Source organism: Pleurodeles waltl, chromosome 11 (genome assembly GCF_031143425.1).
Source record: "Pleurodeles waltl isolate 20211129_DDA chromosome 11, aPleWal1.hap1.20221129, whole genome shotgun sequence".
Classification (NCBI taxonomy): domain Eukaryota; kingdom Metazoa; phylum Chordata; class Amphibia; order Caudata; family Salamandridae; genus Pleurodeles; species Pleurodeles waltl.
Window position 1 is genome coordinate 1004874987 of NC_090450.1, and position 27183 is coordinate 1004902169.

General features: G+C 46.7%; 1 protein-coding gene across 2 annotated transcripts in view; it reads left to right on the forward strand.

The window, feature by feature from the left end:
• Positions 1-27183, forward strand: part of RIMBP2 (RIMS binding protein 2) — a 1257287-nt gene that overhangs the window by 1194073 nt on the left and 36031 nt on the right. For both annotated transcript variants that reach the window (XM_069215362.1, XM_069215363.1), the window contains one exon: positions 2665-2799. In XM_069215362.1, coding sequence (XP_069071463.1) covers positions 2665-2799 — 135 coding nt within the window. The remainder of the gene's footprint in view (positions 1-2664; positions 2800-27183) is intronic.

Consider the following 27183-nt stretch of genomic DNA (forward strand, 5'->3'; position numbering starts at 1 on the left):
TGCTTTCGTACTGGAAGAAGCATGAATTAGTCTTTGATAACAGCCTGTATAAACATTGTACCACATGTAGTAGAGGGATTGGCAGAAATGAATACAAGAACTCCTCATCCCAAACCATGGAAAACACTTGAACAAGAGACAGTGGTTATAGAAACCTAGAGCTAGAAATATATTTGTAGTTTTTCCTTGTAACAACAAATTGATCCTCGTGATACTCATAGGTGTCCTGGGGTTGGAGGAGCTCTCCAGCCTGGCATCAGCCTGATTATACCTCCACTATAAGGGCATGGGATCTGAGCCATCAAGAGAATAACCGGTCTAGAGGCCACTTTGTTTTTTCGGTCCTGAATTGAAACACATCAGCCTCATTATCCTCTCACATCTTGTTTGGAAGGAGAAAGGCAGACAGCTGTTGAAGTTGTCCATGGAAAGGTCAGGGTCCTGTCACTAAATAGTCTGCATGAGGGTATTCTGATACAATGTTCTTGTACTCACACTTGGTGCAAACCTTGCAGAAAGACTGACTGATTTCTTCCACTTACCGCTCAGACTGGTACATGAGCACTGGAAGTCTTCAACTCAGTCATCACCTGCAACATTGTATATAGTAGCTCGAGATAAGAGCAGAGATACTGGAGGACTCGCAAGCACTGGCACAAGCAAGTGCATACCTGATGAAGGGAGGTGTGTCTACAGGGCAGGAATGTATGGGTAAAAGTCAGCTGAACTAACCTTAGAAAACAGCCCAAGAGGTGCAACAAATTACATTTACATATTTACAGGAGGATTAACAGCTTGACAAAGGAACCTCTTGATCAATAAAATATCAGAACTAGATGTTGCCCCAAAATACAGGCAAAAAGCGGAAAAAATGAAAAGAGAAGTCCCCCATTGTAACCTCATCTGTGAGCATAATCATTATGGAGCTTAAAAGCAAGACATCTATATCACATATTTTGTTTCTCCTACACATTCCACAACACAAGCTTTACAGAATTCGAAGGCAGGCACTTGAATGGTTTTATGTTACAGCAGTCATGTCTATATTTGTGTAGATCTGGTGGGCGGGGACAGTATGGTACAGCTTCTTTATCACCAAACAGCCTGTCTTCTTTCAGGTACCTCCTAATGTACCCACTTCCTCAGGGGCAAGCAGTATCTAGGTGCTGGAGATGCGGGTGCTGCATTGGTACGGGTGCTGTCTGATGTCTCGTCTGGTGGCGCGTCACAACTCACAACCTGTTTGTGGTGACTTGGGAATGTATTGTGGTATCTGGCACCACAGAGGACACGTGTTCCTCAGAAGCCTCCTCGAATAGCTGTGAATATTGTGTACAAGCAGAGAGCTGCAGAGGAAGGGTCTCCAGTGGAAGGTGTTGCTGCGTCCCACTGTTCGGTTCAAGTTCTAGACTTGCATGATATACCCTCAATTTGTGCACTGTCTGAGGAACCATTCGAAGACAAAGACCCTGCAGAAAGGGTCAACTTTGCGCTTAGGAGGCTTGGAGTAACCATATCCCCACTGCTTTGCTGACTGGGCATTTTAAAACATGTTCTTGAAATATAAATCAATGCACAAAAATTGCCTAACCACGTACTGGCATCTCTTGCAGTACTTTTATTACCAATATAGTAGATCCCATCGGAAAATACTTAATAGTTGTATTAGGAAGTCTTTCCATCTATTAAGTAGAATGCAAAAAAGGCTTAAATGGAACGTGAACATTGTGGTGTATCATAGCTGGCTACACAACTGCACTATTCCTACGGCATGACGGTGACTTACAGTGTACTTCTTGTGTGAAGAATAATGTGCGGTACACACAAAATTGAGTCAAGTCTGCAACTAGCTAGAAGAAAAAGGGGACTCGCGTAAGAAAAGATAAAAAAAATAATGATAAATTAATTGGTACATAAGACAGGACATGTTCAGTCGGAGAACTAAGAGGTGGTATAGAACCTGTTCTGATGGATAACTATAAATTGGAACAAAACACCAAAGGCATTCTGTCTGTAAACTATGAATTGGTACTTAAGATGTTCTTTAGGACAACTGAGTTGGTACACAAGATGATCTGTCGGGCAACCGAGATTTAGTACAGATGATGTTCTGAGAGTTGATCTATAACATGCCCTGCTGGACAACTGTGAGTTAGTACACATAACAGAAGGTGTTCTGTGGCACACAAAACAAAGGATGCTCTGTCGAACAACATAGAGATGGTATAGAAGATGTTCTATCTGCCAACTGAGAGTTAATATAGAACATCTTTTGTCAGACAATTGTGAATTAATACTCAGGACAGGATATGTTAATTTGGACAACTGAGTTGGTACAGATGTCTGTTGGACAACTATGAATTGTTACATAACACAGAAGGTGTTCGTTCAAGCAAATATCAATGGTTTCACAAGACAGAAGGTGTTCTGTCTGGCAACCATGAATTGATATGCAAGATGAATGAGGTGGGCAACTATGAATTGTTACATAACAAAGAAGGTGTTCTGTCAAGCAATTATCAATGGGTACACAGGACAGAAGGTGTTCTGCTGGACAACTACGAATTGCAACAATACCGATCGTGTTCTGTCACGCAAATATGAATTGGTACACAAAACGCCAAGTGTTCCATTGTATAACTGTGTGTCTTTTAAACTTTACAGGGTGAGCACAATGGGCAGAAAGGCCTGGTTCCTTCAAACTTTCTGGAAGAAGTGCCTGATGACGTAGAAGTGTACCTTTCAGATGCACCGTCCCGATACGCCCACGATGCGCCAGTACGTACAAAACCAAAACGGGTAAGTCACTGCCTAGAAGTCCCCAAATATTCGTCTACATCATACAGAACATCTGTCCTTTAGTTTGATTTTTTTTGTTAATTTCATTATACTGCTTTTATTGCCATTCAATGTTAGGTCTGACATCAACAATCATTTTCAAGTTGATACACAGAACCTTTATTTTGTAAAGAAATTATATTTCCTTTACAGAGAGATTAAGCAGTTTTTTCCTAATAAACAGATTGCATATACTGCACATTTTACGTATTCTATTATCAAAGAATATTAATTATGAAGAAAATATTGGTTCTGAATCAGTGTCAGACCATTTTATTCATTTTTTCTAAGTAACACATGTTACAAATTGTTCCAGCTCTTTCCTACACCCATGCTTTAATCTTTGTCACTTTTTTGTTTTGTTTCATCACTGCAATATTTTCTGTTTTATTTCTTTGCTCATCTGCTTGGAAACAGAAGAAGAGTGTTCATTTCACACCTTAATGAGGCGGTTTAGCCTTCACGTAAGTGAACAACTGAAGATACCAATTAAGACATCCAAACTGATTCAAAAGGTCCAATGCAACAGTCTTGATACTTGAAACTTCAAGAAAAGAAATATGTTGTCAAAACCACAGATCAAATAATACATTTCTGATTGGAAATTAATTCAAAATATTGAGATGTGAAGTCAAAATTCGTAATAAAGAGCAATTCCATCACATAAGACTTTCCTTCTCCAACAATTGTTGAAATGTGGTACATATTTCTTAATGAGCTGAGTGTTGTGTTACGAAAGGGCTCTGACCTTTATGACAGTGCAAATATGCATTTTGTACTGCACTGTATGCAACCCCTAGATTGTGTCAACAGCAAAAACTACAAAACTAGATTAGTACAACCCTAAAGCTTATCTCATTTGTTGGTGTATATTTCACAGCATTGATTATTAAAGGCACCAAATCTCTAACTTTACCTGTATACCACCAGGTGCCTTTGTTATATCATACAGATATATACTGGATGTTCGCACAGTAACAAAAGAGAAAGTCTAAAAAGTACTCAGAGGCAGGATGCGACTATGGTTTGCTGTGAAAACATGAAGCTCAGTCAAGAGATGCATTGGGATGAAAGATAATGTGGTATCTTCAGGTGTGTTGAGGTTCTTTACCGAGTTTTATTCTTAGAAAGAGACCCTGATTACCAATCAGATAGCCTGCACCCCTTTCGTCTACTTTGATGCTACAGTGATCATTGTGTTTCTCTCTTGGTCCACAGATGCCATGCAAGAGACATTAAGAGTAATTAGTCAACACTGCCACATGGCATCGCATGACAATGCAAATCTTTATTGGAAATGGTGCACAATTGTGTGCCGCACTAACCACTCTGGGGCTTTCAGCTATCTATGATTGGAATCAAGGTTCTTGTTAGTTTTTTCCCAAGTTTGCCAAATTTTCAAGCTTATATCTGTCTATATAAATGTCTACAAGTATGCGAAAAAGAGACAATTGCTGCTTACTGCATAACACTACATTTTGTATATATGGTTGTGTTGCCTCCGTTAATAAATATTCCTACTCATTCACACCAACGTTACCCCTCGATGACGGAGATAAGGATATCCGTTGCCATCCTGTAGATGATATCGGGATGCAGTAATCTGCACATCGTCTTGCGTTAACAGATCCAGTGCCTGGATCCTGACTCTCTTCAGTTCTGTCTGTAGGTGTCCACAACCAGACAAAGGCCATGATTTAACTTCTGCTCAAGCTTTGGAGAATCATCAATTTCTCCTTCAGATTCTTTATCTTGACAACTGTTTTAATGCTTCCCAGTGCCAGAGTGTTCAAACGTGCCACCAGTGCCTTGCAGGCATTGAAAGTCATGATTGCCCAGTCCAGAGTTTTAATTAAGTTTTGTTATATCATTTCATGGACCTACAAATGGGAGCTCACCAAAGGGGAGTTAATCTTCTGGAAATTAATACCATTCAGCATTCCTGAGATCTATTATCATTTTGCCATGAGATTTCACTGAACCATCTCTTGGAACCTGAAAACCAAGCATGGGCCCTCCTCCATGACACCAAACCACATTACTGTTTGAGACAGATGTATGCCCCATCTCAAATGTCTCAGTGGATTTGCTTTTTGCACGATCATGTGTAATAGGGATCAGCCTTTCCTACCCAAGACAGGGCGCTACTGTGGCACACTTCAACATACTTCTAGCATCAAAGCCAGGTTTTTTTTAGACGGTTTACGAACGTTAGCATGCCCCGCCGCGTCTTCAGTAGTGCTGTAATGTGTGACAAGGTCTTAGGAACTGCAAGACGAGGATTAGTGAGGTTTTTTTTTTTTAAGGAAATCAGTCAAAATCGTAAAAGCCAACCCTGAAGAGTTGGAAGGCAATGATTAAGTTGGTATCTGCGGTAACCCAAATCACTCTTCAAGAAAGGCTCAGTGAAAGGCGCTTGCCCTTTCAAAAGTCGAAAGCATAATCACAGTTCAAACAGATTTAGAAATCAGAACCATAAGTGTCAGAAAGTATTTCTAAGGACAATTTGTTGCCTTGGCTTATTTGATGAAGACCTTTTACAATGTGGCATAGCCGGCTGCCTGCTGTATTAGTACAGCAACGAAGCACTTCAGTCGAAGCACCCAGAAAGGAATATGTATGATGTTGCATAAGTCAACACAAAAAATCATAATAAATGAAGAACATATATAAACAAACATTGGCAACGCGAAGAACTATCCACAGTGAAACCTATGGGCTTTGCCAATGCTCCTTGTTTTATGACAGGTGGCCACTGTGAATACCAGTTCTAAACAGGGTATCGAAAAATACAATATATTTGCAGATAGCCGCTGCAGATGCATCTACATCCAAAGTGGATCTCTTTCAAATCATTTTCCTTACTTTTAATAGATATTCTTCAAAGATGACTACTGTGGAGGCACACGCCTCTGAAGCAGTTATCTTTGTGTTTTATGTTATTTATAAACATCTCATTCAAAGGTGTGAGCTGTGGATATGCACGCATCCATGACTGGCATATTTGAATGGGCCAGTCAATATCTTGAAATGTTCAAAAACATTTTAAGATGGCCGACTGCTATGTGCGTGGCGGGTGGCCAAATATTAGCAAAGGGGCTTTGGCTGCAAGAGGGAGCAGAAGGGGTTAAATAAATGAAGGATGGGGTGAAAACAGGTAGGTTTAAGAGGGGACAGTGAGAGAGACCGGGGGCAAAATAGAACCTCAGATGCACTGTAATGCAAGGCCTGATGTCCGCAATGGAAGGATACCTTAACCAAGAGACACTGAGGTCTTTATTTATGCCAAAGTGGTGCAGACCAATGCGGCAACAAAAATAGGAGCACTGCGCCACATTTGAAATGCAGGGATGCGGCGTGTTCACAGGAATACAGCACACCCCTGAATTTCCTCTGTGCCGGCGATGAATTAAGCTGCCTGTGCCAACGCAGGCATCCTTGCACCACAGTGCAAGGGTGCCTGCCCTGAGGGGATAGATTGTTTATGTGCAGGAAGGTGTCCCTTCCTGCACTTGAACAATCTATAAAGGTGATTTGGAACTTCTATGTGTGTTGCAAAGTGCTGCACACATAGTAGTACCAAAGCGTCATTTTGGAATGATTGTTTATGTGCAGGAAGGAACACCTTTCTGCACATAAACAATCACCCATGGCATTTTGCTCTTTCTGTGTGTGCTGCAGAATGCAGCACACATCAAAACAGCAAAAAACAAGGAGGAATAAAAGCATTCCTCCTCGTATTGCCATGCTAACACCACCTCCTTGGGTGGCTTTAGTTTTTGTCACTGCCACAGGTTATGTAAATCTGGGGCAACGTCAAAAGCAATGGGTGTTGCGGTGGAAAGCCCACTGACACACCCATTGCATGTCCCTCTGATGCAGAAAACTCTGTCAGAGAGGCACATATTTACAAGGAGGCGTAATACGTTACACCCAGTAGCAGGGGTGGGGAGCGTGGAGGAGGGGGGGGGGCTGCAGGAGGCAATAAACATATATATATATATTTTTTTAAACATACCTCCTTACTGCTCCTCTGTCCCTCGATGCTCCTCTGCAGGCACAGGCTCCCAGCCTAAACTGCGCCAATCCTGACGCTGCCCAGAGCAGTATCAGGATTGTCTGGGAACTCCCACCAAAGGCACTCCCAGGCAGACTGTGAGCCTGTGCAGGCTCTCTCAAGCCCAGCAACACCCAGCAACCGTGTTGCTGGGCTGGAGAGAGCCTACAGCACACTTGGGCTGGCCAAACACACATGCGCTGTGAAGGGGGAGAGCTGAGCACTCCCCCTCAATGCACGTCACCCCCTCGGCCCTGCCCCTTTCAAAGAAAATATAATAAACTTAGTTTATTATGTTTTCTTTAAAAGGTTTTGCAGCTGCTGCTGCTGGTGGGGGTGAGTAGCGAGGGCGCAACACGCCTCCGCCCAAACAAAGGAGCCACCACGGTTACACCTCCTTTTAAATATGGAGCAGTGGTTAGCGCCACCAGAGCACCACAAAAAGTGACGCCCCAGTCGCGCTAGGAGCTCTTAACTCTCTCCCTGAGTCTGAAATGTGGTTGGCAAGCCACTGAATGAAAAGCAGAGAAGTGAGACAGTCAACAAAGCCAACCAATCATCAGTAATGAGCTGACCCACAACGCACTCTATTTTTATGTAATGTGTTAGAAGCAATGTTTTGTCAACAGATGTCTGAAGCTTTCTGTGTCGGGATCTAAAAAACACAAAAAATGTCGTTTAACCAATTCAATAATGCACAGTTAATGGATTATAGCGTGAAGACTCAGTGCTCAGGTTTTGCCACAAAGTGATACACAAGCTTTTGCAATTCTTATATATAAAAAACTTTCTGTGACACAATAGTTCCCTCACTGGCTGAAGGTTCTAGGACCATGAAGATGAGAAGATCATCAGTAAATGGAGGTGGAGGACAGCAAGAGCTGTAAAGTCCCTTGAGTCATAGCTGTAAATGTACGGAAGCCACAGAGACATACAGCAATACATCTCGAGAGTTTTACTCGCTGCGCTGCGAGTGCAGAAGCAACTGACTAAATTGACACATTAGTGGGATAGGAAATGGCACAACTCCAACACTTTATTTGAGGAACTGTGACCAGTGTGTTTACAAGGCTCCATTGACTTAATAAGTTGACTGGCTATCTCTGCTAAAGATTCTATCAAGGTCACAGAGTTTGTAGCTGTTGTCTGTGCTCCCACAGTCATAAATCCAATATTCATTTGGAAACCATCTCCAATACGAGCTTTGATCTGACGGTGAAGGCGTGGGCACCATCTTTCTGTCCTCTCTGGAACGGTGGCATTTTGGCTTCTTATATAACAAGAGCATTCATGTTTTATGACTTCTCAGCAACAACTTATGTTGTCCTTTGCTCTGGTTGTTCTCCTTTTGAGTGCAAAAGCATAAATCTGTTTCTCATCCTACGGGGTCACCCACATGCCCGAAGATATACTGAACCATTTAGTGCAGGCCAATAAGCTTCACTTTCTTTAAATATACGTGAAGTCAACTGCTTGAAGCTCAACTCAGACAAAACAGAAGTGGTACCATTCAGAAAAGACACCTCTCTGTTCCTTGGCCTACCCAGCATCAGAACTTGGACAGACTTCCCGTCCTATTAACTCTGCCAGGAACTTAGGAATCATGATTGACAATCAAATCTCAATTTCCAAATAGGTCAACATGGTCACCTCACCCTGCTTCCACATCCTCAAACAACTCAGAGAAGTATTTAGATGGCTCCAGCCCAAAACCCAAAGATCAGTCACTCAAGCCCTGACCATCAGCAGACTAGACTACAGACACACCATCTACATAAGCATCACCTCGCCATCATTTGGATCACAGCAGTCAGACTCCCACTTGAACGCCCACTCTACCCTCATTTACCCTAACATTTCAAACACCATCACCGGCTCCCCATACACAAGCCTGCTCTCTTCACACTCCTCACATACACATCTATAAAGCAGTACACAAACAATGCCCTACATACCTGAACAACTGCATCACCTTCCACACACCCACCAGACACCACCCACCTTCTACTCGCTCACATACCTGTATCTTAGAACAGAATTGTTGGCCATGCCTTTTCTTACCTCGCTCGCAAAGCCTGGAGCAACCTTCCCTATACATCAAGGCCTAAAGCACGATATTAGAATTTTGCAAGAAGATGAAAATCAGGACTCATTTAACGGAACCGCCAGGACAGCTCCCCCCTTCTAATGGCACCAAGATACACTCGAGTGACGTGCACCTTACAAATCCACATAACAGCAAGCCATGCACTGCCATGACCAGCCACTAAACAAATGTTTTAGCAATTGTGGGAGCAAGTCTTTGACATAACTTGTACCAGAAGATTGTTCGCTCATTTTTAAATTCATTAAATCTAACAGTTTTCACTGTAACACAAAACAGGCCCTTTACCTTCTGTCCAAAAAACTTGTGTATAGGAAGACGAAATTGAAGGCATGTGTGGTTGCAGCTACACATCAGTGCATTGTAGCATGAACTCTGACCTTTGCCAAACCTTGTGATGTAAAGGGATTTTCCAGTGCCACACCCGTGGAAGAACGTTTTAGGGTCAGAGTGTGGTGTATGGGCATAGGTTAAAGATCTGCAAATGATAGTGCCATTCATTACTTCTTAATGTCACCAGTTACAGAGTGGATTTACAGATGGGCTGCTTGCCCGTCTACTGAAAACAGTTTCTTTTGTGGACTTTGGACACTGTTTCTCTGTATCTATCTTCAGATGCTGATGTGGTCCAAACTATTCCTCTGTGTCTCCTTCCACAGCAGTAATTCAGATTCCTCCCAAGACACTAAGAGTAGGAATAAATGAGAAGAAGCATTCATAAGAATCCATTAACCCTAAGAACCTCTACATGATTCAACAGCTATTGAAAGAAACCTCCCGGTGATCGGTCATTGTAGGCTTGTTTCTTGCACTAATCTGAAAACTGTGGCTCTCCAGCAGGCCGCTGAAGCATGGAAGAAACTCTCCCTAATCTACACTTCACTCAGCAAGTTTAATCTGTGGCTTTGCTATGCTATGGAGTTCCTCCTGCCTCTCTGGTTCTAGATAAAAGGGGACCAAGTCCCCCAGAGCTTGTGGCAAGTTGTTTTCATGTGGGATATTGACGTGGAGAGATCTCTAGAACTTCATAACATGACTCGGAGAACGATGCAGCCAAGTCTGTTGTCCAGGGGGCACTTTGGAAGAGAACCCTGTGTAAATGCTTCATTATGTTGTATTTGCCTCTGTGAAAAGCTCTTTGACTTGGATTTACATGGAAAGACACTGCATACTTCTTCCACCTAGGTCTTAACAATGTAAATTTGGATCCATCAGTGCTAAATCTTTAAGTATAATTTCCTAGTTTGCTCTAAATGTCTTGTATGGTTTTCAGTCTCAATCTTAAAGCTATGGTAATTTTCTTCTTATTGTTTTGACAGTCTATCAGCACATTCCTTCATGTTCCCTTTTCATGCAGGTCACATCAGGGCTTCACCATATAAAGCTGATAGACCTTCTGAAGAGGTAGCCACCTGCTGTGCACACTGTAGTGCATTACTCTTTAATCCCAGTAGGTGGGATCTTCCTCTCTTTAGGGCCTGTGGTCCCTCATAGCCAGTCTCTTGTTTTCTAATTATCCTAAGAGAAGGTTCTTGCCTCTAGCTGCCTTTGATTCCACTGCTTGCCCCTCCCCTTATTTCAGAGATATCTGTTAGCTTTGTCAGAAGTTCAAACATTGCTTATTTCGGGAGTTCTGGAGCTTTTCGCCACAATTAGAAGGGCCACGTTTTGTTTTCCCGTTATTCCATCACACCAAAGAGCCTCTGATTCTTGGCATCTGATCCTGGACCTCTACAATCCCAGTCAGTTCATTTTTGTAGAACCTTTTGCTGTTGTTACTCCCTCTCCAATCTTTTCGGCCACATTTAGAAGATCTTTCTCCATGAAACACCCCGTGAAAAGCACTGACGTTTTTAGATATGGCTTTTGAGACAGCCTTTGCGGTCTGGTCAGACTCATGTTTTCTCAAAAGTCTGTAATTATAAATTTATGCAAAAAAAAAAAAAAAGCTTTTGGTGAGCAGTCTTCATCCCGTAGTCTGTTGACGCCCAACGCAGTATACAGCATGGGGCAGACCATGTAAGCCACAGACTCCCTTTCACAGTGAGTGACACCATTTTTCTTGACCACAAATGTGTATTTGCCTTTAAAGTTGTCCCATTCAGTGCCAGGGATGGTGTGCCAATATGACTTTAAAAAAAAACTTTCTCAACTTTTTTCCTTTCTGCTAAGATCCAGCAGCTCTCCGCACACTGCTACCAGGCTCGATGTAGTGTTGCAGAATGTTTTTTTCCACAATTCATAATTAATTTAGCAAAGATGCCTACCTGTCTTTTTGCATGCACAGGTAAGCATCTTTTTGCATGCTTTATCGTTCTTTTCTGTTCTGAGGTGGACAATGCATTGCTTTGAGCTTGTCAGCCATTTTAGAACAGTAAAGAATGATATGACAAAAACATTCCAACATGGCCCCCTGTGCGCACAGGCCAACATCTTTGAATGCTTTTAACATGGTTTATCATTCTTTACTGTTGCAAGACAGCCGACAAGTTGAGTAGAAACATTTTGGCTATCTTGGAACAATAAAAAAAGAAAACGTAAAATATAACCATCAATCTACAGACTCTGGAAAGATCAGTATTTCTGTGGCTGACCATTTAAGGTTGGACCTACTGGATTTGCCAAAGCTTCATTAATAATCTTCTAGGGTGGCAGGGTTCCAAAGTTGTACATATGAATGCGATATCTCCCTGTCCTACCCTCCACTCCTAACAGCTCTTCTTTTGTACATTAAGTCCTGCATGGTGTTCTATAATTACCTTCCCCCCCTTTTGTTTGCTCTACACTTGAACTCACTAAGTTTTCCCTTCTACCCCACGCATGCCTGTAGGTGAACCACAGATTTGCTTGACTGGTGTCAAAATACACATTTTACAATTGCCCGGCCCATGGCATACAATCACCTCTTGTGGATTACCAGTAACTCATGCAAAGAGAAATCTTAATCCACCTGGGCGGTTTGAGATGACCTTGACTGTAGCAGGCTCACCCTAGTTAAGGCCATATCAGTAGGACACAGGAATGCTGCATGGTGGTTCCAGATCAGTGTTGGATTACAAACATCAATGTATTTCCTCACCCCAAGCAAAGACGATGGAACATCCACCTTTCTCTTCTCAGTGAGAAGATGCTGTTCAGGCTTGCGTGCTCTGGTGAGAGGAGGACAGTAGTCCTGGCACTACACTCCTTCCTTCTATATTTGCAATGGAAAACTGTCTGCGTATAAAGAAAGTACAAAACCAAACCCAAACAGGTTGGACCCATTCTCCATTGGCAGTGGAACTCCTCAGTAACATGTCTATGCTACAGACTACATGCACAGAATCATTGTCGAAGTGGATATGCGGGGTTACCTGCACCAGGCTCCAGATGATGGGAGTTGTCTCTCGTATTTGTGAATACATTTAGGGCCGTATTTATACTTTTTGGCGCACAACTGCGCCAACGCAGTTGTGCGTAAAATTTTTTAACACTGGCTAACGCCATTCCAAAGCGCCATGCGGGCGCCTTATTTATGGAATGACGTTAGCCGGCGGAGCTGACTGGTGTGCGTCAAAAAAAATGACCCACACCAGGCAGCGCCGGCGTAGGGGAAAATGGAGCTTGGGTGTCAAAAAATGGGGCAAGTCGGTCTGAGGCAAAAAATCTGCCTCAACCCGATTTGCGCCATTTTTTTTTACTCCCACCCTCCATTGACATGACTCCTGTCTTAGCAAAGACAGGAGTCATGCCCCCTTGCCCAATGGCCATGCCCAGGGGACTTATGTCCCCTGGGCATGGTCATTGGGCATAGTGGCATGTAGGGGGGCACAAATCAGGCCCCCCTATGCCACAAAAAAAAAAAAAAAAAAAAAATCTTACCTGAACTTACCTTAAGTTCCCTGGGATGGGTCCCTCCATCCTTGGGCGTCCTCCTGGGGTGGGCAAGGGTGGCAGGGGGTGTCCCTGGTGGCATGGGAGGGCACCTCTGGGCTCCTTCCGAGCCCACAGGTCCCTTAACGCCTGCCCTGACCAGGCGCTAAAAAATGACGCTAAAGCGGCTGGACGTCATTTTTTTTGACCCGCCCACTCCCGGGCGTCATTTTTGCCCGGGAGTATAAATACGGCACACATGCCTCGGAGTCATTTTTTAGACGGGAACGCCTACCTTGCATATCATTAACGCAAGGAAGGTGTCCACGCTAAAAAATGACGCAAACTCCAAAATCTTTGGCGCTAGACGGGTCTAACGCCAAAGTATAAATATGGAGTTAGTTTTGCGTAAAAAAAAACTACGCAAATCCGGCACAAACAGAGTATAAATATGCCCCTTAGTGTGAACATTTTGCTACAGGGAAACATTTCAAATATTCTCTCTCCTACTTATGGCTGGGAAGCGGATAGGGTTCTCAAGAAGAAAGTTTCCTCATCAACAAGAATTTATGCCTTTATACCCACACCAATGATACCCAAAACCTTCACAGTATTAAGGACGTGTTGTTCATTTCTCTTGGATTTTTGACTCTCTGAACATGTCCTCATCATTAGAGTTCTCATATCGCATCGTCAGTAACTGACGTCCTGGACATGGTGTAGATTTCCCTAGCTCCTGTTTTAGGAAAGAGAGCAATGTTCCACCCATAGCTTTCATTGCTGACGTAGAAAGCTTAGCTCCAGAGAAGCTTCTAGATTCCAGCATGAATGTCAGAAGCTGGTTACCAAGGAGAATATCAGGTGAAACAGTATAGAAGTGATATCCCAAGATTGGCTTTAAACTTTGGATCAGATGATAACTCCACTTTGTCTACTGGTGATGTTCAATCCTTTATTGCGTATATCACAGGCACTTGCTTTGAGGTTGGCTCTTTAAACATAACTTAGGTTATCAGTATTTTTATAGCACATTCTACTGTTGGTGTGGCACTATAGTGCTTTCTTAGCCTTGGCACCCTTTTGGTACAGTGCTGAGCTGTCCCTACATGATCTGTGTATGGTTAGGGATGTTTGTAGCATAGTTATAGCTGCATGTATGGCATAACGCAGGAGTCTGACTGGCTGGACTAGAAAGTAGGAGCAGAAGAGGCAGAGCACGAGTCGGCTGAGGGTCGAAGAGGCAGAACTCTAGTCTGCGTGTGAAGGTTTTGGAGTGTGTATCTGAGTTAGTTGATGAAAAGAGGGCATGTCAAGGTTCAAAATGAAGTGTTAGAAGGATACTAAACCAAGGAGGAGGATTAAGATAAAAACGAGAAGCTGACAACATTGCAACAACGTCATATGATGCCATTCAGTCTCTCTGTTGCAGATAAGATACCCTCTATCCAATCACAAGTTTCTATCTTGTAGCTCTCAAAGGAGCCTAAATGAGAAAGTAAGTCTTTGTGTTCACTAAATGATACCAACTCCAAAAGGTTTGAAAGAAATAGATCATCAGCCCCCAATCATTAAGATTCAGTAAGATCTTCAGAAATGCGCTTGTGTGTTCAAATGATAATTAATTTAAAAAAGGGAGAGAAGCAATAGGATGGCCTGGTCTCCAATCTTCTCCATGGGGGGTGGATGTTGGGGGGACGACGACGACTGTTTAAATGGAAACCGATGGGACACCTTCAGGCCTCTATGAAGCCAATAATATTTTGAATTGACTATGTGGGCTTTAGGTATTGCATGGGACTGTCCCTTTCATCATTTTGAAGGTGCATGACCTAGAGATTGCCTTGGGTGGTGGCAGAGTTGGGGTGGTGATTGTATTATTGCTATCTGCTGCACCTGGCACCTCTAACCATGGTAGTCTGGTATACAAACAGAGAAGTGGGAGTAACTGGTACAGTGTTGAAGTGGATAACTTTGTTTCTTCAAGACCACTTTGAAATGATCTCACTTCTCCCTCGTTCGGTCTACAGCAAAGCCAATGTGTTGTGGAGCCAAGCAGAATTTGCTTTTGCTAATCAAACGATTGTGCTTACCTAGAATTATTTATATATTAGTGGTGGACTTCTTATTTTCACAGTAAAATCATTAGACTAGATCCAATCCAAGGACATTGTAAAATACCTGTCAGAATTCACCATTCCATGGGGGAAGCATCCTGAAACTGAATCTAGGAGCCAGAGTTCACGCAGAGAGAGAACAAATCTCCGACGGTCCTCATCAAATGTAGTCCGCAGAACTGGAAGCCTGCACACTTTGTTGTATGTGTCATTATCAACGGTGACTTATCAGAGTCACAAATCCTTCAAGCTGTCAAAGTGTGTGTCACCGTCTGGGTCCACCACCTGTGTTCCATGGGCCACACTCTTCAGGATGAGAGGAGTCCCAGAGTACCGGTGGCGCTGTAGTTTGGTGCCAGCAGGGTGAAGATTCAGTCGACCCACAGGAGACTTCTTCGTGGCTTCCAGTGCAGGATGAAGACAGGCAACCCACAAAGCATGCACCACCAGGAAACAGTTGAGAAAGCCGGCAGGATTAGGCATTACAACGTCGCTGGAAGTCTTCTTGCCACTTTGTTGCAGTTTTGCAGGCGTCCTGGAACAGTCAGCGGTCAATCCTTGGCAGAAGTCAAAGAGAGAGGTGAGGGGAACTCTAGGGAATTCTTGCAATGCGTTATTTGAGGAAAAGCCCACTGGAGAGAGCCTAGCTAGCCCTCAGAGGAGGATTGGCCACATAGTCAGGTAAGCACCTATCAGGAGCGGTCTCTGGCGTCACCTGCTGGCACTGGCCTCACACCTCTGGATCCAAGATGGCAGAGGTCTAGGACACACTGGAGGAGCTCTGGGCACCACCTCTGGGGTGGTGATGGACAGGTGAGTGGTCACTCCCCTTTCCTTTGTCCAGTTTCGTGCCAGAGCAGGGACTGGAGGTTCCCTAAACCGGTGTAGACTGGCTTATTCAAGGAGGGCACCATCTGTGCCCTTCAAAGCATTTCCAGAGGCTGGGAGAGGCTACCCCTCCCCAGCTTTTAACACATATTTCCAAAGGGAGAGAGTGTATCACCCATTCTCTGAGGAAACTCTTTGTTCTGCCTTCCTGGGACTGGGCTGCCCAGACCCCAGGAGGGCAGAACACTGTCTGTGGGGTGGCAGCAGCGGTAGCTGCAGAGAAAACCCCAGAGAGCTGGTTTGGCAGTACCCAGGGTCCATAGTGGAGCCCCGGGGATGCATGGAATTGGAATTGGCACCCCAATACCAGATTTAGGATGGCCATATTTGGAGTTACCATTGTGAAGCTACATATAGGTATTGACCTATATGTAGTGCACGCGTGTAATAGTGTCTCCGCACTCACAAAGTCCGGGGAAATGGCCCTGAACTATGTAGGGGCACCTTTGCTACTGCAAGGGTGCCCTCACACTTAGTAACTTTGCACCCAACCTTCAGCAAGTGAGGGTTAGACATATAGATGACTTATAAGTTACTTAAGTGCAGTGAAAATGGCTCTGAAATAACTGTGTAAAGGTTTGTCTGAGCTCCCTATGGGTGGCAAAAGAAATGCTCCAGCCTATAGGGATCTCCTGGAACCCCAATACCCTGGGTACCTAGGTACCATATACTAGGGAATTATAAGGGTGTTCCAGTGTGCCAACTGAAATTGGTAAAAGCGGTCACTAGCCTATAGTGACAAATTTAAAGGCAGAGAGAGCCTAAGCACTGATGTTCTGGTTAGCAGAGCCTCAGTGACACAGTTAGTCACTACACAGGTATACACATTCAGGCCACAAACTATGAGCACTGGGGTCCTGGCTAGCAGGATCCCAGTGAGACAGGCAAAAACAAACTTACATACAAGTAAAAATGGGGGTACCATGCCAGGCAAGATGGTACTTTCCTACACACTGCCATTGCAGATTGTGGGGGTCATTCAGACCCCGGCGGGCGGCGGGAGCCGCCCGCCTGGAGGGAACCGCCATATGGCCGCTCCGCGGTCGAAAGACCGCGGAGGCCATTCTGGCTTTCCCGCTGGGCTGGCGGGCGACCGCCAGAAGGCCGCCCGCCAGCCCAGCGGGAAACCCCTTCCCACGAGGAAGCCGGCTCCGAATGGAGCCGGCGGAGTGGGAAGGTGCGACGGGTGCAGTTGCACCCGTCGCGAATTTCAGTGTCTGCTAAGCAGACACTGAAATTCTTTGTGGGGCCCTCTTACGGGGGCCCCTGCAGTGCCCATGCCATTGGCATGGGCACTGCAGGGGCCCCACGACACCCCATACCGCCATCCTGTTCCTGGCGGGCGAACCGCCAGGAACAGGATGGCGGTATGGGGTGTCGGAATCCCCATGGCGGCGCAGCAAGCTGCGCCGCCATGGAGGATTCCTGAGGGCATCGGAAAACCGACGGGAGACCACCGGTTTTCCTGTTCTGACCGCGGCCAAACCGCCGCAGTCAGAATGCCCTGCGGGGCACAACCAGCCTGTTGGCGGTGCTCCCGCATCCCCGGCCCCGGCGGTCCTTGACCGCCGGGGTCGGAATGACCCCGTGTGTGTTGGTGTGGAGAAAAAGGCAAAGTCGACATGGCATCCCCCTCAGAATGCCATTCAAACAAAATACTGCCTGTGGCATAGTAAGTCACCCCTCTAGCATGCCTTAAAGCCCTAAGGCAGGGTGCACTATACCACAGGCGAGGGCATAGCTGCTTCAGCAATATGCCCCTACAGTGTCTCAGTCCATTCTTAGACATTGTAAGTACAGTGTGGCCATATTAAGTATATGGTCTGGGAGTTTGTCAAAACAAACTCAACAGTTCCATAATGGCTACACTGAACACTGGGAAGTTTGGTATCAAACTTCTCAGAATAATAAACCCACACTGATGCCAGTGCTGGATTTATTTAACAAATGCACACAGAGGGCATCTTAGAGATGCCCCCTGTATTTTACCCCAGTCCTTCAGTGCATGACTGACTGGACTGTGCCAGCCTGACACTAAGATGAGTTTCAGCCCCCCTGGGGTGAGAGCCTTTGTGCACTCTGTGTCCAGGAACAAAGCCTGTACTGGGTGGAGGTGCTTCACACCTCTCCCTGCACGAACTGTAACACCTGGTGGTGACCTCAAAGGCTCAAGCCTGGTGTTACAGCGCCCCAGGGCACTCCAGCCAGTGGAGATGCCCGCCCCCCGGACACAGCCCCCACTTTTGGCAGCAAGTCTGGAGGATATAATGAGAAAAACAAGGAGGAGTCACCCACTAGCCAGAACAGCCACTAAGGTGTCCTGAGCTGAGCTGAGGTGACCTCTCCCTTAGGAAATCTCCATCTTGCTTTGCAGGATTCCCCCAGTAGGATTAGGTATGTGCCCCCCTCCCCACAGGGAGGAGGCACAAAGAGGGTGTAGCCACCCTCAAGGAAAGTAGCCGTTGGCTACTGCCCCCCCAGACTTAAACACATCCCTAAATTGAGTAACCCTGAACCCAGGAAACCAGATTCCTGACAACCTGAAACAAGGACTGCTGTCCTGAAAGCCCTGCAGAGACGACAACTGACGTGGCCCCAGCTGTATCGGCCTGTCTCCAGACTCAAAGAACCTGCACAGTGACGCATCCAGCGGGACCAGCGACCTCTGAGGACTCAGAAGACTGCCCTGCAACCAAAGGACAAAGATCCTCCCGTGGACAGCGGCTCTGTCCAAATAGCAACAAAGAAACCATCTTTAAAGGGACTCCAGCCTCACTCTGTAAGCGTGAGTCCCCAACACTCTGAACCCGACGGCCCTGGCTCATGTCCAGAAGAACCAACACTGCAGAGAGGACCCCCAGGCGACTTCAACGACATTGACACCCCGAGTCAACCTCTCTGCACCCCCACAGTGACACCTGCATAGAGGATCCATAGGCTCCCCCTCACCGCGACTGACTGATAACAAAGGAACCCAACGCCTGGACCAAGCACTGCACCCACAGCCCCCAGGACAGAGAGGAACCACCTACCAGTGCCCAGCAGGTGGCCATCATCCTATCCCAGTCGATGACTGGCCAGAGAAGACCAAACAATTGCGGATGGCCTCCCAGTTCATCTTAATGCAGTGTTCACACCATGCCAAATCGTGCTTGTAACCAGACATCATGAGTATCAGTCACTGACATCCGTCAATGGCAAATTTTGAACCTTGTAGGAGGGGGAAAAAATCTGTCAAGCTGACAGGATTCCAGAAGGCTCTGGATCTCCATCGGATGGCGCAGAATACAGGAACTGACATCAGTACTTGGATGTGGCGCAGATGTAGTAGACCTGATGTCACATCTGGGTGAATCTGATGTAGAGCCACACTTCACCACCTATTGATGCATGACGGAATGGCTAATGAAAATTTTCCAGATCCAATCTGGCGCATGCAGATATTCACAAGGTGAGGAATCTGAGAGGTATTAGTGTAGGAAAGTAGCCTCTTTCTAGCTTGGTTACCTCCACTTGTGGCCTGTTTGTCAGTGAGTTTGACTGTGTCTACTGGGATCCTGCTAATCATGTCCCCAGTAGTTATGCTCTCTCCCTTAAACTATGGTTGTTGCATACTGGTGTAGGGAAATGCCTTCCTTGGCATGGTTACCCCCTAACTTTTTGCCTTTTGTTGATGCCAGTTATGATTGAAAGTGTGCTGGGACCCTGCTAACCAGGCCCCAGCACCAGTGGAGATGCCCGCCCCTCCGGCCACAGCCCCTACCTTTGCCGGCAGGGCCAGAGGAGATAATGAGAAAAACAAGGAGGAGTCACCTACCAGTCAGGACAGCCTCTAAGGTGCCCTGAGCTGAGGTGACCCCTGCCTTTAGAAATCCTCCATCTTGAGTTTGGAGGATTCCCCCAATAGGAATAGGGCTGTGCTCCCCTCCCCTCAGGGAGGAGGCACAAAGAGGGTGTAGTCACCCTTAAGGACAGTAGCCATTTGCTACCCCCCCCTCCCCCCAGACCTAAACACACCCCTAAATTTAGTATTTGGGGCAACACTGAATCCAGGAGATCAGATTACTGCAACCTAAAGAAAGAAGGACTGCTGACCTGAAAACCCTGCAGAGACAACGGAGACACCCTGAGGCGACCTCCCTGCAGCCCCAAAGCGAAGCCTGCGAGAGAATCCAGAGGCTCCCCCTGACTGCAACTGCCTGGTAACAAGGAACCCGATGCCTGGACCAAGCACTGCACCCGCATACCCCAGGACCGAGAGGAACCACCTACCAGTGCAGGAGTGACCAGCAGGTGGCCCTCATCCTAGCCCAATCGGTGGCTGGCCCGAAAAGCCCCCGTGCCCTGCCTGCATCACCTAAGTGACCCCCGGGTCCCTCCATTGCTTTCAATAGCAAACCTGATGCCTACTTTGCCCACTGCACCCGGCCGCCCCTGTGCCGCCGAGGGTGTGTTTTGTGGGCTTGTGTCCCCCCCCCCCCCCCCCCCCCCAGTGCTCTACAAAGCCCCCTGGTCTGCTCCCCAGAGGAAGCAGGTACTTACCTGTAAGCAGACTAGGACCAGAGCACCCCTGTTCTTCATAGGTTCCTATGTGTTTTGGGCCCTCCTTTGACCTCTGCACCTGACCAGCCCGGTGTTGCTAGTGCTGTGGTTTTGGGGTTGCCTTGAACCCCATACGTTGGGCTGCCTATGCCCAGGAGACTGACTGTGTAAGTGCTTTACTTACCTGAGAAACCTAACCAAACTTAACTCCCCCAGGAACTGTTGATTTTTGCAGTGTTCATTTCCAAAATAGCTTATTGCCATTTTAACCAAAACTGTGTGTACTACTGTTTTGAATCAAGGTTCTACACTTTCCTGTGTGAAGTACCTTGCATTTTATGTACTTACCTCAAATCTTGAATCTTGCGGTTCTAAAATAAATCAAGGAAAGATACTTTTCTATATAAAACCTATTGGCATGGCGTTAAGTCTGAGTGTTTGTTCCTCATTTATTGCCTGTGTGTGTACAACAAATGCTTAACACTACTCCTTTGATAAGCCTACTGCTCGACCACTCTACCACAAAACAGAGCATTAGAATTATCTAATTTTGCCACTATCTTACCTCTAAGGGGAACCCTTGGACTCTGGGCATATTATCTCTCACTTTTAGATAGTATATACAGAGCCAGCTTCCTACAACTGGTAACCCAGTATTTCACCCACAATTGGCATAGTGGTGCTCCCTTAGAGGTCCCTAGTATATGGTACCTCCGTACCCAGGATAATGGGGTTCCAGGGTATCCCTATGGGCTGCAGCATATCTTTTGCCACCCATTGGAACCCCATGCAATGGCTTCTGCAGGACTGCCATTGCAGCCTGCATGAAAGGGTGCATGCACACTTTCACTGCCATTTACACTGCACCAGGTCACTTATAAGTCACCCTTATAGCATGCCCTCCGGCCCTGAGGGCAGGGTGGAGAGTACCTGTGTGTGAGGGCGCCCCTGCACTAGCAGAGGTGCCCCCATACCATCCAGGGCCATTTTCTCAGACTTCATGAGTACGGGGACGCCATTTTACGCATGTACTCGACATAGGTCACTACCTATGTCCAGCTACATAATGGTAACTCTGAACATAGGCATGTTTGGTATCAAACATGTTTGAATCATACCTCAAGGCTTTTGCAAGCATTGGTTGTATGATTCCATGCACTCTGGGGGCTCCTTCGAGGACCCCCAGTATTGCCATTACAGCCTTCTGAGGTTGTCTAGGCAGCCCCAGCTGCTGCCACCTCTCAGACAGGTTTCTGCCCTCCTGTTGTTTGAGAAACACAAGCCCAGGAAGGCAGAACAAAGGATTTCCTTTGGGAAAGGGGTGTCGCAACCTCTCCCTTTGGAAAAAGGTGTTAAAGGCTTAGGAGGGGTAGCCTCCCCAAGCCACTGGAAATACTTTGAAGGGCACATTTATTTGCATGAAGTCTACACCGGTTCAGGGACCCCCAGTCCCTGCTCTGGCGTGAAACTGGACAAAGGAAAGGGGAGTGGCCACTCCCCTGTCCATCACCACCCCAGGGGTGGTGCTCAGAGCTCCTCCAGAAGGTCCCTGGATTTTGCCATCTTGGATTCCAAGTTTGCAGATAACTCTGGGAACATCTGAGTGGCCAGCACCAGCAGGTGACTTCAGAGCCCTCCCCTGATAGGTGCTTACCTGTTTAGCTGACCAAGCTCCCTTTCTGGGCTATTTAGGGTCTCTCTTTTGGGTGGTTCTTCTGATTCGGTTTGCAAGACTCCAGCAGGAATCCTCTGCATCCTCTACTTCACCTTCTCACAGAAGAAACTCCATCTGGACCCTCCAGGAACTCTACAAACTGCAACAAAGAAGACTTCTGCAACACTGTATCTTCAGCTCCTGCCAGTACCTGCAACTGTTTCCCGGTCGTGCATCCTCTGAGGACAGCCCGTCTCCAGCCTGCACCAGAAGAGTGAAGGAATCTCCCTTGGGGTGAAGGAGTCACTCACTCTGCTTCAGCAGGCACCTACTGCATCGACTGGCTGCCTAGATCCCCTCTCCTGCTGAGCTGGGTGGATCCTGCATCACGGGTGGTGGACTGAAGTGGTTTGCCAGTCCTGACGTCCTACTGTCCAAGTTTGGTGGAGGTAAGAGCTTCCCTTCCCACGCAAGACAGGACCGCCGTTCACCTCACGTTTGCAGCTGCCAAAGCTTTTTGGCATCCTTTCACAAAGTTCTTTGTGCAACGGCAGCTCTGGCCCCCAGCACTCTATCCTGCGACGCACATCTTCCTGAGTGGTTCTCCGGCGGCGTGGGAGCCCTCCTTTGTCCCTGTACTGTGGGACTCCTGTGCACGCTGCCTGGTCTTCTGTGGACTCTCTGAGTTGCTGAGAGCCCACGGTGACTCCCCCTCCTTGGTAGAGTCTACCTGGTCCTTCCTGATCCATGGCAGCGCCATTTTCCACTAACTCCGAGCTTTGCGTGTGCCAAGGCTTCTTGGCAGACTCCAGCAAAGCAAACCAGATTGCAATCTTCCATCCGGCGTGGGACTTCATCTGCACCAACCAGGAACCTGCATCCATCTTCTTGGGTGCAATACGGACTGTTCTTCTTCACTAGTGGTTTTTCTTTTGCACCTTCATCTGGGTTTGCAGGGGCGCCTATTCTCCCTGGACTCTTCTGTACTTCTTGGACTTGGTCTCCTTCTTCCACAGATCTTCAAGTCCAGGTATCCACTGTTGGTGTCTTGCAGTCTCGTCTGGTTCTTACATAAGCTTCTTTCTCGTGTTTCTGTGTGTTCTGGGAAAGTTATTGTGTTTTACTCCTGCTTTCCTGGGCTCTAGGGTGGGTTCTGGTACTTACCTTTAGTGTTTTCTATTACTCCCAGCACCCATCTACACACTACACTTGCCTAGGGGGGAAACCAACATTTGCATTCCACTTTCTTAGTATATGGTTTGTGTTCCCCCTAGGCCCATTTCTAAGTATTGTGCTTTTCACTAATTGCACTGTTTTCGGTTTTTATGCACATTTCTGCATACTAGTGTATATATTTTGTGTATTACTTACCTCCTAAAGGAGGAGAGTCTCTATGATATTTTTGGGATTTGTGTTGCCAAAATAAAGTACCTTTATTTTTGTAACAATTAGTATTTTCTTTCATGTGTGTGAGTACTGTGTGACTACAGTGTTATCGCATGAGCTTTGCATGTCTCCTATTTAGCCCTTGGCTGCTCATCCACACCACCTCTAGAGAGCCTGGCTTCTAGACACTGACTACATTTTACTAATAAGGGATAACTGGACCTTAGGTATCCACTACAAACCAGGCCAGCCTCCTACTTTGCCATGTTTTTATTTTCAATTTTGGGAGCACCTTCTCATACAGGCTGCAATGGCAGTATGCATAAGGTTGTTGCTGGGTCCCTTAGAATGGTACAAGTTGTGCTTCAGCTCTGATGGGCCTTTTTCAGTACCCATGCCCTAGGTACCAGGTGTACCATTTACTAAGGACTTACATTGGGTTTACGGGCCTGGTCTCTTGGGGATCAAGTGACCAGGTGTCTTGTTTTAGGCAAGGAACACTGCCACTGGGGACCTCGTTAGCAAGGACACAGTGCACTTCAAATTTGCATCTAAAAAGCAGGCAAAAAGTGTGTGTGTGGGGGGAAAAGGGTGGGGTCCTCCAGCCAGAACCAGGCTCCCTACAATAACATTTTTAGAGTGGTTGTACTCTGAGCAATATGCATAAGCTATTAATAGAAAATCTTGCAGTGGATATTATATAGGTTTATTCGTACTCTAGTGGAGCACATTTCCATGGATGTGCCTTTACAAAGTTTAGGTATGTAGGAAAGTGCCATCTTTCTGGCATAGTTACCCCAACCTTTTCCCTTATTTCATTGTGTTTGGACTGTAGTTCCTTGGGATCTTGATAACCAGGACCCCGGTGACTGTGCTCCTGCCTCGAAATGTAGTTGGTTACTTCTTACAACCACAATTAGCAAACTGATGCACCCATGTAAGTCCCTAGTAGATGGTACTTGGGTACCCAGGGCATTGGTGCACCAGGGTTCCCCCGTAGACTGCAGCCTATTTTTTGCCACCCATGCACACTGTGACTGCAGGCATGCCATTGCAGTCCGCGTGAAATGGTGCATGCACCCCCTTCACTGCCAAACCTGACCACTGCACTTACACATTGTAAGTCACCCCTCTGGTAGGCCCTTCAGTCTTAGAGCTGGGTACCCCTACAGACACCAGGCCAATTCCTGGACTCTGTACATGCAGGAAGCCATCTTAAGTTAAGTAGCGGACACTGGTCAACACAAGTGTTCCAACTACATAATGACTACTCCGAACCTAAGCATATTTGGTATCAAACATGTTGAAATCATGCAATTACACTGATCCCGGTGTTAGTTGCATGATACTATGTACTCTGGGGTTCCTTAGAGGATCTCCCAGTTCTGCCTGTGCAGTCTTAGGGGGCCCAGCTGCCAGCCTACACTGCTGCTGACCACAGACACTTTTCTTCCCTCCTCCTGGTGAGGCAGGCTCCGGTCGTAGGAGCAGAACAAAGGATTTCCTGCAAACCTCTCCTGGTATATTAGGGCCCATATTTAAACTTTTTTAGCACTGCATTTGCGCTGCTTTTTGACGCAAAAGCGGCGTAAACTTACAAAATACTTTTGCATCAAAAAGCAACGCAAATGCGGCGCTAAAAAAGTATAAATATGGGCCTAGGTGTCTAAGGCCTGGGGTGGCCTCTGAGCGCCACTAGACGGCTTTGAAGGGTGCATTTGGTGTCCTCCTTGCATAATTTGATATGCACCAGTTCAGGAACCCCCGGTTCCTGCTCACGTGCAAAACTACACAAAGGACAGGGCTGTGACCATCCCCCTGTCCAGCTCCTCCCCTATAGAGGTGCACAGAGCTCTACCAGGTGGCCACTTGATTCTGCCATCTTGAAAATAAGATGTGCAGAGGCTCCTGGGAGCATCTGACTGGTTAGGCCACGTAGATGATGTCGTCCCTGACCCCCTCTGATAGGTGGGTACCTGCAGAGAGTGACCAATTCGCCTTTGAGGGAGGAGGATGCCCTTGCGGGTGGGTCCTCAGATTAATTAAGCAAGACTCTACAAGAAACTCTCCGCAAGACATCTTGGCCTCCTTGACATCCTGGCCTCTGGAACGGCAGCTGGTCTTCGTTGGAATGGAACAAGTCTGCTTCTGGTGTGAAGGTTCCCATTGCATCATTGTTTCTACGGGTCCGGCAAGAATTCTAGAACATCCAAGGCTGTGCATCCTCCAGGGTCACAAGGCCTCTGTCTTCACCAGGAACTGAAGATCTTGCAACACAGGTGGTGAGAGTGTGGCCTCCTCTGGGTCCTGCTTGTCTTCTATTCAAGTTGGTAGACTGTGGCCCTTGCTCCTGCCACTGGACTGGCACCGCTGTGCACCATGACTGTTGTACTTGCCAAAGCTTGTTGACTCTTCCTCCGGGAGATCTTCAGGCTCCAAGAAGCCATGACCTCCAACTCTCTGCAAACCTGATGTAGGACTTCTGTTTGCTGGCTAGTAAAGCATCCTTGTGACTCCGTGTCCAATGCTTGTTTGTCACTCGTGGGGGCTCCATCAACTTCTGTTGGCCTTCCTGCGTGCCGAGGGCCAGCCCTGACTCTACCCCCCCTCAACCCACCCCTCGGCCTGGGTAGAGTCTTGTCGACCTTGCTGGTACTCCAAGACTTTGCAAACTTTTCTGCAACTCCCGTGTGCATTTGCCAGTGCTTGTTGGTGACCTGACTGGTCACTAACCCTCCAGCAATCCGGCGACTGTTGAGGGACAACTCGTAGGTGACTCCTCTTCTACAGCTCCTGGACCCCGCACCTGGACTTCCTCCTACATCAACTTGAATGAACTTCATCTTCAGGAGGGTCAACATTGCCACCTGCACCACATGGGCATCTCTAAGAGGAATGGACTCTGTCCCTTTCCTTTTCAGGTCCTCCACGTTTGGAATCTCACGCTGGACTCCACCGGCCTGGTCCACGGGTCATCACTGCAGCTGGACAATCTGAGGCATTCACAGTCTTCAGAAAGAGTACCTTCTCCCCTCTGCATTTGGGCCCCTGGTGTAGGCACTCCTGTCTTCTAGGTACCCCGGGGGAGGGGCACACTCCATCCATCCTCTTGCCTGTTAGTTTCCTGAGGGTCCACAGGGAAGGGTCCAGAATTACACAAACTCCAACCACTACTCTCTGTGTTAGTCTATGCCACAACTGGGTAGGTAACTACCTTACTCCTGGTTGCTCGGGTCACGTGTACTTACCTCTGGTGTTCCCAACTGGCCCCAGCTAGCCACCACACTTACCTTGGCTGGAGTCACTATTTTGCATTCCACTTTTTTAGTATATGGTTTGACCCTCCCATAGGGCCCTGTGTATTTCTATGCTATTTCTGATGGTTATTTTGTGTATATATTGTGTGTAATATTGCCAAATGGAGATATACGAATGTCAGTTTAGTAGTAGTGCTGTAATAAAATATCCTTTATTTTTGCAACACTTGTGTGGTTCTTTCTTGTGAGTGAGTTACCGTCTGGCTACTGTGGTACTGCAAGTGCTTTACATGCCTCCTGGATAAGCTTTAGCTGTGCGCCTCAGCTACCCCTAGAGAGTTTCTGCTATCTGATCACCTCACTATCACGAAGGGTTGCATGGACTCACCATAAACTCAGCCAGCCTCCTACATTGGTGGTGCAGCGGTGGGATAAGACACTTGCATTGCTTTACCACTTGGTCAGCAGTGACTTTCCATAAGAACGTTCAC